This window comes from Neomonachus schauinslandi, chromosome 3 (genome assembly GCF_002201575.2).
Source record: "Neomonachus schauinslandi chromosome 3, ASM220157v2, whole genome shotgun sequence".
In the NCBI taxonomy this organism is placed as follows: Eukaryota; Metazoa; Chordata; class Mammalia; order Carnivora; family Phocidae; genus Neomonachus; species Neomonachus schauinslandi.
The window spans coordinates 70,357,585-70,369,965 of record NC_058405.1 but is presented as its reverse complement, the minus strand read 5'-3'; the positions used below and the strand labels follow the sequence as shown (position 1 = coordinate 70,369,965).

The following is a 12,381-nucleotide window of genomic DNA, read 5'->3' as shown; positions in this document are numbered from 1 at the left end:
GGTGATCTTCTAACAATAGTGTCAATAAAAGAATATACTTGCATTTTTGGAGAAATTTCCAATAAGATGATCTCTTCAAATAGGTTGATGTTATTGGTTTTTTTCTGTTGTTTTTCCACCAGTAAAACTTACCTAGATTATTTTCAATATTTTGCTCCTTTGACTAGCTCACAAATGGGACTATAAAAGTCAGCTAGGAACTTCTAATATGGAGTTGAAGGGGCCCCCTGTCTGTTGCAAGTTTCCAGTCTTGCTGGTTATGTCTTTAGAGCTGTGTTATTGGGACATGACTTAGTTAGCTTTCTAAAAATAGGAAAGCTGAATATCAAACGTCGTATGTGCCAGGAACTGAATATTTAATGAGGAGATATTTTATCTAAGTAATTGGAATTTCTGACCTTAACTGTGTGTGTGTGTGTGTGTGTGTTTTGGAATTGTTGGTTACTGAAATTCGCATTTGGAAAACCCTTGTGCTGTCTTGTTGTATAGAAAAGTGAAACCAGTGGGCAGGTGTATGCTGTGGGTGTAGCGGGGCTCTCCCACTTTTAGGACTTGCCTTTTAAATCAGGTGAACGCCCTGTACACTTTTAGAACTAAAAACACATTTGCAAGGTGACTGACTTATGCTCCGGGTGTCAGTGAGGCTGACTCATCGTGACCTTCGTGATGCTGAGGTGACCATCACTTAAGGTTATGGTTGACTGCATGGGCTGCTAGACATAGTCACTTAAAAATGCCAGTCTACATCTCTGTGTGTCCTCAAATTAGTCGTTGTCCATGTTAAAGAAATTCAGTGCTCTTCAAGTTTTGCCCCTCTGAAGTTTCCCCCAAATACAAATTTTCAAGAATTGAATGAGAAAGAAACTTAAAAAGTCAAAAAAGCAGAGAGCATGTTTAGGGTAACAAGTCAGAGGTATTTTGTTGTCTAGGAAGAAGGGGCCTGTGATGCATGGCCATATAACAATGGATGTCACATGCCATTGGGTTCCCATCCCAACTCCGTGTCCCTTGCCTCTGGCAGGAAGCCCAGGTATGACTTTTTCTGTCTTCAGAGTCTGAATGTGGTCTGATCGGATTTTGAAGGCTCTTGGCATGAGTCCAGATTCCAAAGTTACCTTGATATTGTTTATTTATAAAAACTAGCTCTAACTGAGCAGACTTCAAACTGGATGAGAATCCATGCCAGGGTGGATTTTTTTCTGTTAATATATACTGGGAGTGTGTCTGAGAACATTGTCTCTGTGTATCCTCACCCACTCCTACTGACAAATCTGAGGGCAGGTATTGAGCAGGAATGTGACCGAGATTACGTGGGCTGTTTGGATCTACCCGCCACCAAGCTGCGTTAATATCTACTCCAAGACAGATGCTTTAATACTAAACATAAATTATAACCTGTGTCCTTTCTTTCCTCTAATTAAAAGTAAATTTTTAAGGAAGTCTTGGGGTGCTTGGGTGGCACAGTTAAGCACCTGACTCTTGGTTTCGGCTCAGGTCATGATCTCAGCGTACTGGGATCGAGCCCCACTTCAGGCTCCGTGCTCAGCATGGAGTCTGCTTGAGATTCTCTCTCTCTCTCTCTCTGCCCCTCCCGCTTGTGCTGTCTCTCCCTAAAATAAATAAAATTAAAAAAAAAAAAAGAAATCTTTGTGGTTCAACTAGGTTGAAAATTCAGTAAAGAGTTTTGAAACTTATTTCTACTTTTCCTTTTAAAAGGAAAAGGAGTGTTTGCAGTTAAAATTTTGCAGTTAAAATACGTGTTAGGGGGTTTGTAATTGAAACCGATGGTCTGGTCTCTAGCCTATGACAGATCTAGAACCATATGGTATTTCAGCGGTCTGCATAAGTATGTAATTCTACCTCACACAGCTTGGAATCAAAGAATATCTTGCCCTCATTCATTCAGGCTGCTCACTGAGTGTTCCTTTTGGCCAGGCACAGTGGGCAGTGCTGGCGATACAAAGAAGCTATAGCACAGAGAGGAACGTATACACAACAGGATGTGTGTGATAAAGTTAATGGAGCTTGCTTCCTATTCTGGGAGCAAAGGAAGTTTCCATTTATGCCGGTGGGCAAGTCTGGCAAAGTTCCACAGAAAAGGTGTCCTTGAGCTTGATCTTGACGACAAGTTTGCCATGTGAAGGTTGGGTGTGGGTGTACCAGGCAGAGGTACAGCAAGAGAGAACAGTGGGCAGGTGTATGCTGTGGGTGTAGCGGGTAAGTACGGAGACGCTAGGGGACAGTGGACGGGAATGATGGGGCTCTCATCTGTACTAGAAGGAGCCACTGAAGATTTCTTTTAAGAAAAGGACTTGAAATGAAATGTTTTTTTCTTTCCACAAACCATATGCGCTCTTCCCCTAAACACTCCACAAGCTATAGTTCATTTGGGTTATTAAAAGCACAAGACTGAAAAGTAGCAACTTTTGTTTCTCTATCATGCAAGCTTTTTTTTTTTTTTTTTTTTCCCTTTTCTGTCTTCTTTCTCTGTCAGGAGTTAATACACTTATCAGGAGTCAATAAACTTTGTGGCTTTGTTTTACATAAGGCATTTAATTTATTGTATTGTATTTTATAGTATTTGCCAGATGTTGAAACAATGAATGCTACATTTGCAAAAAAAGGCTTGCATTCATTTCCTGCTCAACAAATAATTCCATTTTCACAGTGCTTTGCCTCAAGGAAATATGAAACTCTTAATTTTATCTTAAAATGTGTGCTTTTAATCTGTTTTCAAACATTAGAAAGTCTCACTGTGTTATTCTTGTTTGATGCTTCTTCTGATTTAAAAAAAAAAATCTCAAATTGTATCTATTTTCTAGGCTTACCAAGAGGTTAAAGAGTGAATCCCTGAAATCCGACTTTACGATAGATTTAAAACATGAGGTACGTCATGGTTTATTTGTCAAAAGTCTTAGTAATCAAGAATTCATGTGTTTTGATATAAAAGGTGGCTTTTTTTATTCCCTGACAGCACACCCCTACCCCCCAATGCACCTATGCATGTCTCCCCACCAAGGTAATTCTTCTCCAGAAAATTAGGTCTTTCCCTGTACGCTCATTTTAATCATGTAGGTGGAGGAGGAACAGTGAAAAAGATTGCATCTGTGAACCTTGATTTTTTTTTTTTTTAAGCTAGGTGGAGGGGTGCAAAGGTGGATTTCTAAAAACAAGCAAAACTGCCATCAGAGCACCTTTGCTCTTATTTGGTACTTTGGCTGCACAATGCCTTGGTCACGTCTTTCTCCTTGGTTCTCTGGGGCAGAGTTGAACCAGTGGGTCCCAAGCAGGCAGCCGTGTGTGGCATGCCAGTTGGGACCCCAGCATCCCTGGCATTTGGTGGACACCTGTGACCAGTCATCCTGGAGGCAGGTGTCCCATCATTAACCATTCCAGGATCATTGTTAAGAAGGTTTCTTCATGGGTTTCATTCACAGGCACATGCACATCTGACTGCCTAGAATAGCCCCACCTTTCACGCTGTAGGAACCTGTATCTTAGGACGGGGGCGTCAATCTTGACATGTCACTCAGGCCTGGAGTGCTGGCAGCATGCCAGGAGCAAAAGGGCACTCACAAGGCTTTACCTTCCTGGCTGTTTGCATGTGATGAAATAGCTTATTGGGGGAGAAATATACATGTAAAAAACCTTTCTTCCTTCCCATAGAAAGGAAAGAATGACTAATTGAAAGCGCAGGTCTGGGGGCACCTGGGTGGCTCAGTCATTGAGCGTCTGCCTTTGGCTCAGGTCATGATCCCAGGGTCCTGGGATCGAGCCCCACATCGGGCTCCCTGCTCGGCGGGAAGCCTGCTTCTCTCTCTCCCACTCCCCCTGCTTGTGTTCCCTCTCTCGCTGTCTCTCTCTGTCAAATAAATAAATAAATAAAATCTTAAAAAAAAAAAAAGAAAGCACAGGTCTGCCTAGATATTTTTAATGAAGAGTGAACTTTGGTATAGCTACCCAGGTTCGGGAATCTATTAAACACTAAATACCTACAAAGAATATTTCTAACGTATGTGAAAGGTATGAGGATCAGTCAAAATATCTATGTAATCGCCACCTGGCTTAAGAGCTAGAACATGACCAGTCACTTTGAAACTACCTGAATGTGACGTTCCTGTGTCCCCTTCGTTCTCACTAGTAAACACTTTCTGGAATTCTCTCTTCCTTTTCTTCATCTTTTATAGCATATGACTGTACCTCTGAATAAGATATTATGCAGTTTTGCATCCTTTTGGACTTCAGGTGAACAAAAGTGTACCATGAGTATTGTTCTAACTTGGAACTCATCCACGTCGGTATGCGCGGTGGCTCTCATGAGCTTACTTCCTCTTCCGGCAGGAGTCCCTCCTGTGACTAGAGCAGTCAGCCTACCCGTTCTCCTGGTGGCGGGCTTCTGCACTGCGCTGTGTTCTCTGCTGTTACACTCATTACTTTTAGGGGGTTTTTTGGATGTGTGTCTGGACTGTCATTGGCAGGAGTTTCCCTAGGACAGGGGCTTTTAAACTTTTTTTTTTTTTGACTCTGACCCATTTTAAAAAATACATTTTTCATTGCGACCCGGTATACTTGTGTGTGTTGTTACTGTGTTGTGTTATTGATTTCTAGCTTAGCATTATTGTGGCCTATATAACAGTAGCTAGAAATATTCTTAGGCTTATTTTGTGGCCTGGTTCATGTTTACTTTTCATGAATGGAGGAAAAGATGTATATGCTAAAATTTGGGGGGGGTATAATAGTCTCTTTATTAGATTAAGGAAGAAATAGATTTAATCTCATAAGTTAATCTTCCTTCCTCCCTTCCTTCTACTTTGGTCTGCTTGATGTATCATTTATTAAGGGAGGAATGGGAAGATCTTCCATAATAATGGTGTATTTCACAGTGTCTCCTCTTGTAACTTCCAACTCTTGCTTTTTTACTCTGAGACTATGTTAATTAATTGCATACAAGTTTAGAATCTTTACACCTTCTTATGAATTCATCTTTATTTCTTGTCATGCTCTTTGCCCTAACATGTATTTTGTTGCTGTGACTGTTTCTATACCAGCTTTCGTTTTGGGTTTGCTTTTTAATTATCTCTCATCTTTTTCTTACAGCCCCTTTGTGTCCTCTTTTAGATGCATTTCTCTTAGGACATATCTTTTTTTCCTCCAAGTTTGCCAGTCTTTGTCTTTAAACCAGGTAGCAAATTTACACTTACATTGAACATGAGTACCATTATATTTGAATTGATTGCTAACACTTCATTTACTCCCCCCCCCCCATTTTCTCTCTGGCTCTTTTAAAAATTTCCTTACTTTCTATATAGGATTATTTTTTGTTCTTTTTCCATTTTTTTCCTCCTCTGCTATTTTGGAAGTTCTGTCTGTACCTTACTGGTTATTTTAAATATTTTAACGTGCATTCTTAACCTAACAAAGGCTAAGTAATTGATGTCCTAAATTCAAGGGACTTAGAATCATTGGACTCTGATTATCCCCTTCCCAGTTTTTTAAAAAAAGATTTTATTTATTTATTTGAGAGAGAGAAAGCACGAGAGGTGGGAGGGTCAGAGTGAGAAGCAGACTCCCCACTGAGTGGGGATCCTGATGCAGGACTTGATCCTGGGACTTCATCCTGGGACTCTGGGATCATGACCTGAGCTGAAGGCAGACACTCAACTGACTGAGCCACCCGGGAGCCTGTCCCCTTCCCAATTTATATGGTCTTTATTAATTAGTATTTTTGTTCTTTTTTTTAACCCCTCAACTTAAATATTATCTTTATTTTATGCAATTCACATCAGTATTAGCTTAACCATGTATTTGCCACTGTCTTTGCTTGGTATCCCATCTTACTTCTAAGACCTGCAAGGTGGGATCATATGTTTTTGGACATTTTAAAATTTAAATTCAGTAAATTAACATATAGTGCATTATTAGTTTCAGAGGTAGAGTTCAGTTATTCATCAGTTGCATATAACACCCAGTGCTCATTCCATCAAGTGCCTTCCTTAATACCCATCACCCAGTTAGCCCATCCCCCACCCCCTCCCCTCCAGCAACCTTCAGTTTGTTTCCTAGAGTTAGGAATCTCTTATGGTTTTTCTCCCTCTCTGATTTAGTCATATTTTATTTTTCCTTCCCTTCCCCTATGTTCATCTGTTTTGTTTCTTAAATTCCACATATGAGTGAAATCATACGATAATTGTCTTTCTCTGATTGACCTATTTCCGCTTAGCGTAATACCCTCTAGTTCCATCCACGTCATTGCAAATGGTAAGATTTCATTTTTTTGGTGGCTGCATAATATTCCTGTGTGTGTGTGTGTGTGTGTGTGTGTGTATACCATATCTTCTTTATCCATTCGTCTGTCAATGGACATCTAGGCTCTTTCCATAGTTTGGCTATTGTGGACATTGCTGCTGTAAACATCTGTGGTGAAGGTGCCCCTTTGGACCACTATGTTTGTATCCTTTGGGTAAATACCCAGTAGTGCAATTCTGGGTCATAGGGTAGCTCTATTTTTAACTTTTTGAGGAACCTCTTCCAGAGTAGCTGTACCCAGGTGGGGTCATTTTTATTCTTCTGAGGCACATCCTTTAGAGTTTCCTTCAGTGAGGTGGTACATTCTCATTTTTTTTCCCTTTAAAAACATTTATGTCCACTTTGTTCTTGAAACACAGTTACCTTGTGTTTACAATTCTGGGTTGTCCATTATTTTCTGTCACCACAGTGGCCTTACTACACTGTGTTCTGGCTTCTGTTATTGCTGTGGTGTTGGGAAATCAACGTTGGTCTCACGTGGCTTCTTTGTAGGTAATCCCATTCTCTCTGCCTGCTTTTGAGATGTGTTTGGTGTTCTGCAGTTTCACTATTAGATGTCTAGGCGCTGACTTTTTTTTTCTTTTTTTTAACATCCTGCATGGGATTCATTGACCCTTTCCAAAATAGGATTGTTAGGTAATTTTTGGAAATTCTCAGTCATTGTCTTTTCAAGCATGTTCTCACCCCAGTTCTCTCTGTTATCTCCTCCTGGATCTTTAGATGTGTGCTAGCGCTATGAATTTTTCTCTTACATTTCCCACCTCTGTTTCTGCTGTGCTCCATTTCAGATAGTTTGGGGGCCTTCATCTTTTAGTTCCCTAATTTTTTATTCACCGGGGTCTAATATGCTGCTTATCCTAACCATTACATTTTTCATTTATTGTTTTTTATTTTTAGAATAAAAATTTAGTTTTTTCTTTTCAAATTTGCTTATTTTATATAATCTTTAAAAAACTTTTTTGCTAAAGTTTGGAAATTTTCTCTTTATGAAAATGTAGTAAACATAGTAATTTTATAATCTGTGTTTGATAGTTCCAAGACCTGCAGTCTTTTGGGTCCAATTATGTTATGTCTGCTGGCTCTTGATCATCAGCTCACGTCCCTGTACTTTCTGTGATTTTTCTCTGAGTAGTCTTGCTTGGAACTGTATCTGTGGTAATCCTCTGAGTCCTACATTAAGGTGTGGGTTCCCTAGGAAGGGATTTGCATTTGCTTTTCCTACTGCTACAGGGTTCTACTGACTTGGGACCACTTTAAATTACTGTTTGAAGTGTTTTAGACCACATTGGTGGCACAAATTAGGGAGGTCTGGTTTTTGATTACAAAATCTCAGAGGAGATTTGGAGATGATTTTTCCCCTCCACCTAGCTCCAAAGTCCCAGCTTTATGTGGGGTTTGCTCTTAAACACTCCCCACCTTGGGTGAGTCATGGGCTTTATTTTCTTAACCCCCATCAGAAACTCAGCATCACCAGAGTTACCATCCACCTACTGAGGGAAACTACCCTTGATGCCCTTTTCCCCAGGCTCTTCCTTTTGCATTTTTGTCCTCACAAGTTCCATACTTTTGTGGCAATTTAGCAATCCATTTAAAATTATTTTAAAGATATTTTATCCAACAGTTTTAGATGTTTTCAGCAAGGCAGTTAGTCAAGGTATGTAATTACCATACTGCAGAAAACCAGCCTCACGGGAATATTTTCTTTCATCTTCCACTGCGATGTTTTAGAAACCCTAAAATAGCTTCCCTGAAATTGCTTATGACAACTTTGGAATTGTTTGGCAGACAGACTATGGATTCTTGTTAATAAAAGATTAGATTGATCCACAGAAATTGCTATTTTTATATCTAAAAAAAATCTGTTGAATAGTGTCAAATTGATATGGTTCAGTCTAAGTGCTCTATAGAAGACGTGGTCTGCTTTTCCTTGAGATATTTTGTACCTTCTTACACTTGTGGTGTTGGCCAGGTTCTTTCATTTGTTGCCGGCTCCTATCCTGACAGATTGCCCTCTACATCTGGGACAAAGGCGATGGGCCTCCCCTCACTCCAGTGCCTGAGTTCTGTACAGATGCTGTGGACTCCTACTGTGCCACCACATTCCATTCTTTTCTACCACTTTGTGTAAGTAATAGAAGAAAAACTTCCTTGCATATCAAAGGAAAATCTATATGCTGTGCATAACGTTGTCCTAGCACTTTAAGTATCTACTGAAAAAAACCCAACATTCGTTATGTGCCAGGTAAGAAGTAGAGATCGTGTTTCTACTAATAACAGCCCTATCAGGTGAGCACTGTTGTTCTCCTAGTTGACACAAGAGAAGAGAGAGGCACTGAGAAGTACTTGTTCAAGGTCACACCGTGAGTCTGGGGGAGGGGCAGGGAGGACTGTGAGGGCACAGACTCACACCGGAGCCTCCGTGCGGAACTGCCTGCCACAGCTCTTCCGAGCCAGTATGCTGGAGTCATTTCTCTTGATGATTCAGCATGTGTCTACTGGAATTTCTGTTCCACTTCCTAGAAGGGTGATTTCAGACATTTCCTGCTATACCTAAGCCTTCTCCTCAAGCCCGTCTCCTCTCACCTGAAGACCTTGATTTGGTCTCACCTTGCACTGTCCAGCAGAGCTTTCAGAATGAACTTACTTATTACGGCATTCCCTTGGTCCAGTCCCCAGGATGAGCCTGAAGACCCCTGAAACTCACTAAGTTGTTAACAGTTCTTTCTCAGAAGGGAAAATATATTCCTCACCCTCAAATGTTGTCTGTTCTTCTCAAGGCGGTCACACAGAAGTCTGTGTGTTGCATATTCAAAGATGAATATATGTATACACACACACGCACACACACACACACATATTGCAGTAATGGGAGAGAATCTGTAATATTTTCTTAGTTCCTGAGGGGGAAAACCTGTCTCCTGTCTTTCTAGACATGATGCTTGGTTGTTTTTTAATACTCTTTTGGGCAGTCTGGTGGGGTCAACCTCCTAGTGTCTTGAGTTATACGACAAAGCTGTGGTTAAATGTCACTATAAACTGGCCCCAGATGATGTTTGAGTCATGATTGAATATTATGAAAGGCCTAAGACATTTGATAAAGGGGTCAGAACACCCCACGAAGCAGTCCGTGGCCTTGAGTGTAGGCTGTCCACAATCCCCGTGTGCCCCTTTCATCTGAGCGGTCAGCTGGGGCTAGGCCAGCTCAGGGCTCCATAATTGCTCCTCCTTCCTGGCACCCAAGTGTTTGAAGTAATCCTCCCTTTGGCAGAAGACAGAATGTTGCTGTAGCCTAGACTTGGGTAGACAATAAAGGGGCCATAAAAATACTTTGAACATTAAAGTGAGACCAGCCCCACAAGAGAGAGTCAGCTCCTGTTGTACACAAACACAGACCACTGGTTTTCTCCCTTTGTCAAAATCTTCACCAGCTGGGAAAAGGAAAGGGAAGGTGTCTAGCATTTATTGGGCAGTTATAATGTGCTGAATAAATGTAGCAATGACAGCGGCTTCACTGGTGGCTATTCTGACCATCTTCGAAACAAGCAGACTGAAGTCAAGAGCTGAAGAATGTTGTCTGGATGACACCGTGTGCACAGGGCAGGGCTGGGATCCGGGCCCAGGTCTGGCTGACGTCAGAGGACTTGTCAGCTGAATTACAGTTCCTGTTTTCCCCTAAAACTTAATCCTGGAATGTCCTTGACGTTGGTGAAGGTCACCTCTGTGGCATGCGAGATCTAACGGGTGTGAATGTGGGTGTTAATATGACACGGACTCATATATGCATATATGTTTTCTTGTTTTCTAGGGAAATCCGGTGAAGAAAGAGGATATATTTTTTGCAGTAAAAACATGCAAGAAATTTCATGGTGATAGAAGTAGGTTTTGTTATTCCTTTTTGTTGAACTTTTAAAATCCCAACTGCCTTAAAAAAAAAAAAAAAACTACAAACCAGAGAGAAACTCAAGAAAGGGATAATGACATATATACTGTTGAAGTGAAAGCAGTTATTTAGTTAGTATTCCTCATCATACCACTTCAATCACCAAGATCAATTAGAAGGGACTGTTTTGTGTCGAAACATGAGTGGCCCTAGCCCTTCTGAATACTGTTCAGAGCAGTGTTTTAAATTGGAAATGGGAAAGCACAGCTGTGGCAATCTTGGACACAATGTGTGAATAACAGTCCATTTTGCAGAATAATGTCCTATCATGTCCATGCACCGGCTCTGAACTGTATGAACAATGTTAGAGGGGATTTCAAGGTGAGAGAATGCCAAAAAAAGGATGTTTTCTCAAAGACATCTTTTTACATTATGGTAGATGCACACTTGGGAACTTTTTAAAGATATGTATTCACTCATGAGTGGATTATATTGCAGAAAAGGCAAGAGGTGGCTTATACACAGCGGTCCCTTCTTAAGAAAATCTTGGCATGCAGATGAATGTTGTTTTTATTCAAGTTTTTGGTGTCATTACAGAATTCTAAGTTATGGTGATAATGTAAAAGAAAAAGCCCATCCTAAATATAAGTAGACATAATTTCTTTCTTTTTTCGCCTTATTTCAAGCTGCACTTTTCTGAAATTGAAAATTAGACAGTCTTTTGCATTTTCTAATTTTAGCATTTATTTTAATTTTTTTCCATGAAAAGACTGTCGATTTCATCAAGAGTGTGATATTTGTGTAGAAGAGATTTCTAAACCAGCTGTCGTTTTCGTGGGATTGGAGCTATGGGGGAAGTTCATTTATACTATTTATTTGATAATATGATACTTAAATATTATACTTTAAAGGGGAACATTTTACAAATAAAAAATATTGTAATTTGGGATTGAAGTATTCAGATATTAACATCAATTAAAATCTGGTTATGATGTGTACAGTATCATACAAGTATGTAACTATAAACCTTCATATTTACCTAAAATAGTCATATAAAGTGCCAAGTCCTATTAATCAACCTAATATATGCACTCATTATACAAGGAGTCCTAAAGATTATTAAAAATCAATATAGTAGTTAAAATTTTCATCATTCACAAAAATTAACCTAGATTTAATATCCTTTTGCTTTTTGGGAGCAAATCTGGGAGGGCGTTTGGGGACAAGGTTTGACATATTTTGTAAAAGAGTATCAAAGGAAATGAATGAAGGGACTGCCTTTTTTTTTTTTTTAAATAGCCCGCAGAAGTGTTCAAATTGATTTATTTGATCTTGAAGTTGCACTTGGAAGTAGTGACTGTTTTCATAATATTGATGTTAAGAATGGTGGTGGTGGTGGTATTTTCTCTTTTGAAACATTTTTCAAGTGACAGTAAAGCAGTAAAATTAGGGATCATCCCTGTTGTATTTTTCATATTCTACAGAAATGAAAAAGAAGTTCGCTAATTTTAATTTAGTAATTTTGAATGATCTAGTTTATTGCTTTCTTATTTGCATCAGGTTGAGATAATCTTCAGATATCCATCAAATGCTTTTACATTTGAATTTCAAGTCAAAGGTCTTTAAAAATTACAAATCTTAAAAGCCTGTTAGGAGCATTAAAACCAAACCTCCCAAAGCTGGATGCATTAATTCACTGCTATGAATTTGAATCTGGGGTCACCGAAGCCTGAGACTTAATTAAAAGCTGTTATGAGGTTTTCACGGTTGGGTTTCTGTGGCAAGCCATCTTTAAACTTGGATGTTTGTTTGAAAAGATAGTCTGAGGCAGCAGGATTTTAGGGACTTTGATATCCATATTGCTGGATAGAAGTGAGCCTGCCAGGCCACTGGGCTCCTCTTCTTCTTTTTTTTTTTTTAAATTTTTTTATTGTTATGTTAATCACCATACATTACATCATTAGTTTTAGATGTAATGTTCCGTGATTCATTGTTTGTGCATAACACCCAGTGCTCCATGCAGAACGTGCCCTCTTTAATACCCATCACCAGGCTAACCCATCCTCCCACCCCCCTCCCCTCTAGAACCCTCAGTTTTTCAGAGTCCATCGTCTCTCATGGTTCATCTCCCCCTCCGATTTCCCCCCCTTCATTCTTCCCCTCCTGCTATCTTCTTTTTTTTTTTTTCTTAACAT

At 39.8% G+C, this 12,381-nt stretch overlaps 1 protein-coding gene across 1 annotated transcript in view; it reads left to right on the top strand.

Annotated features, from left to right (window-relative positions):
- The window catches only part of B3GLCT (beta 3-glucosyltransferase), a 99,372-nt gene that overhangs the window by 37,027 nt on the left and 49,964 nt on the right, over positions 1–12,381 (top strand). Inside the window, exons 8-10 of the mRNA XM_044913600.1 lie at positions 2,823–2,886; positions 8,311–8,430; positions 10,112–10,181. Of these exons, the coding sequence (XP_044769535.1) occupies positions 2,823–2,886; positions 8,311–8,430; positions 10,112–10,181 (254 nt within the window). The remainder of the gene's footprint in view (positions 1–2,822; positions 2,887–8,310; positions 8,431–10,111; positions 10,182–12,381) is intronic.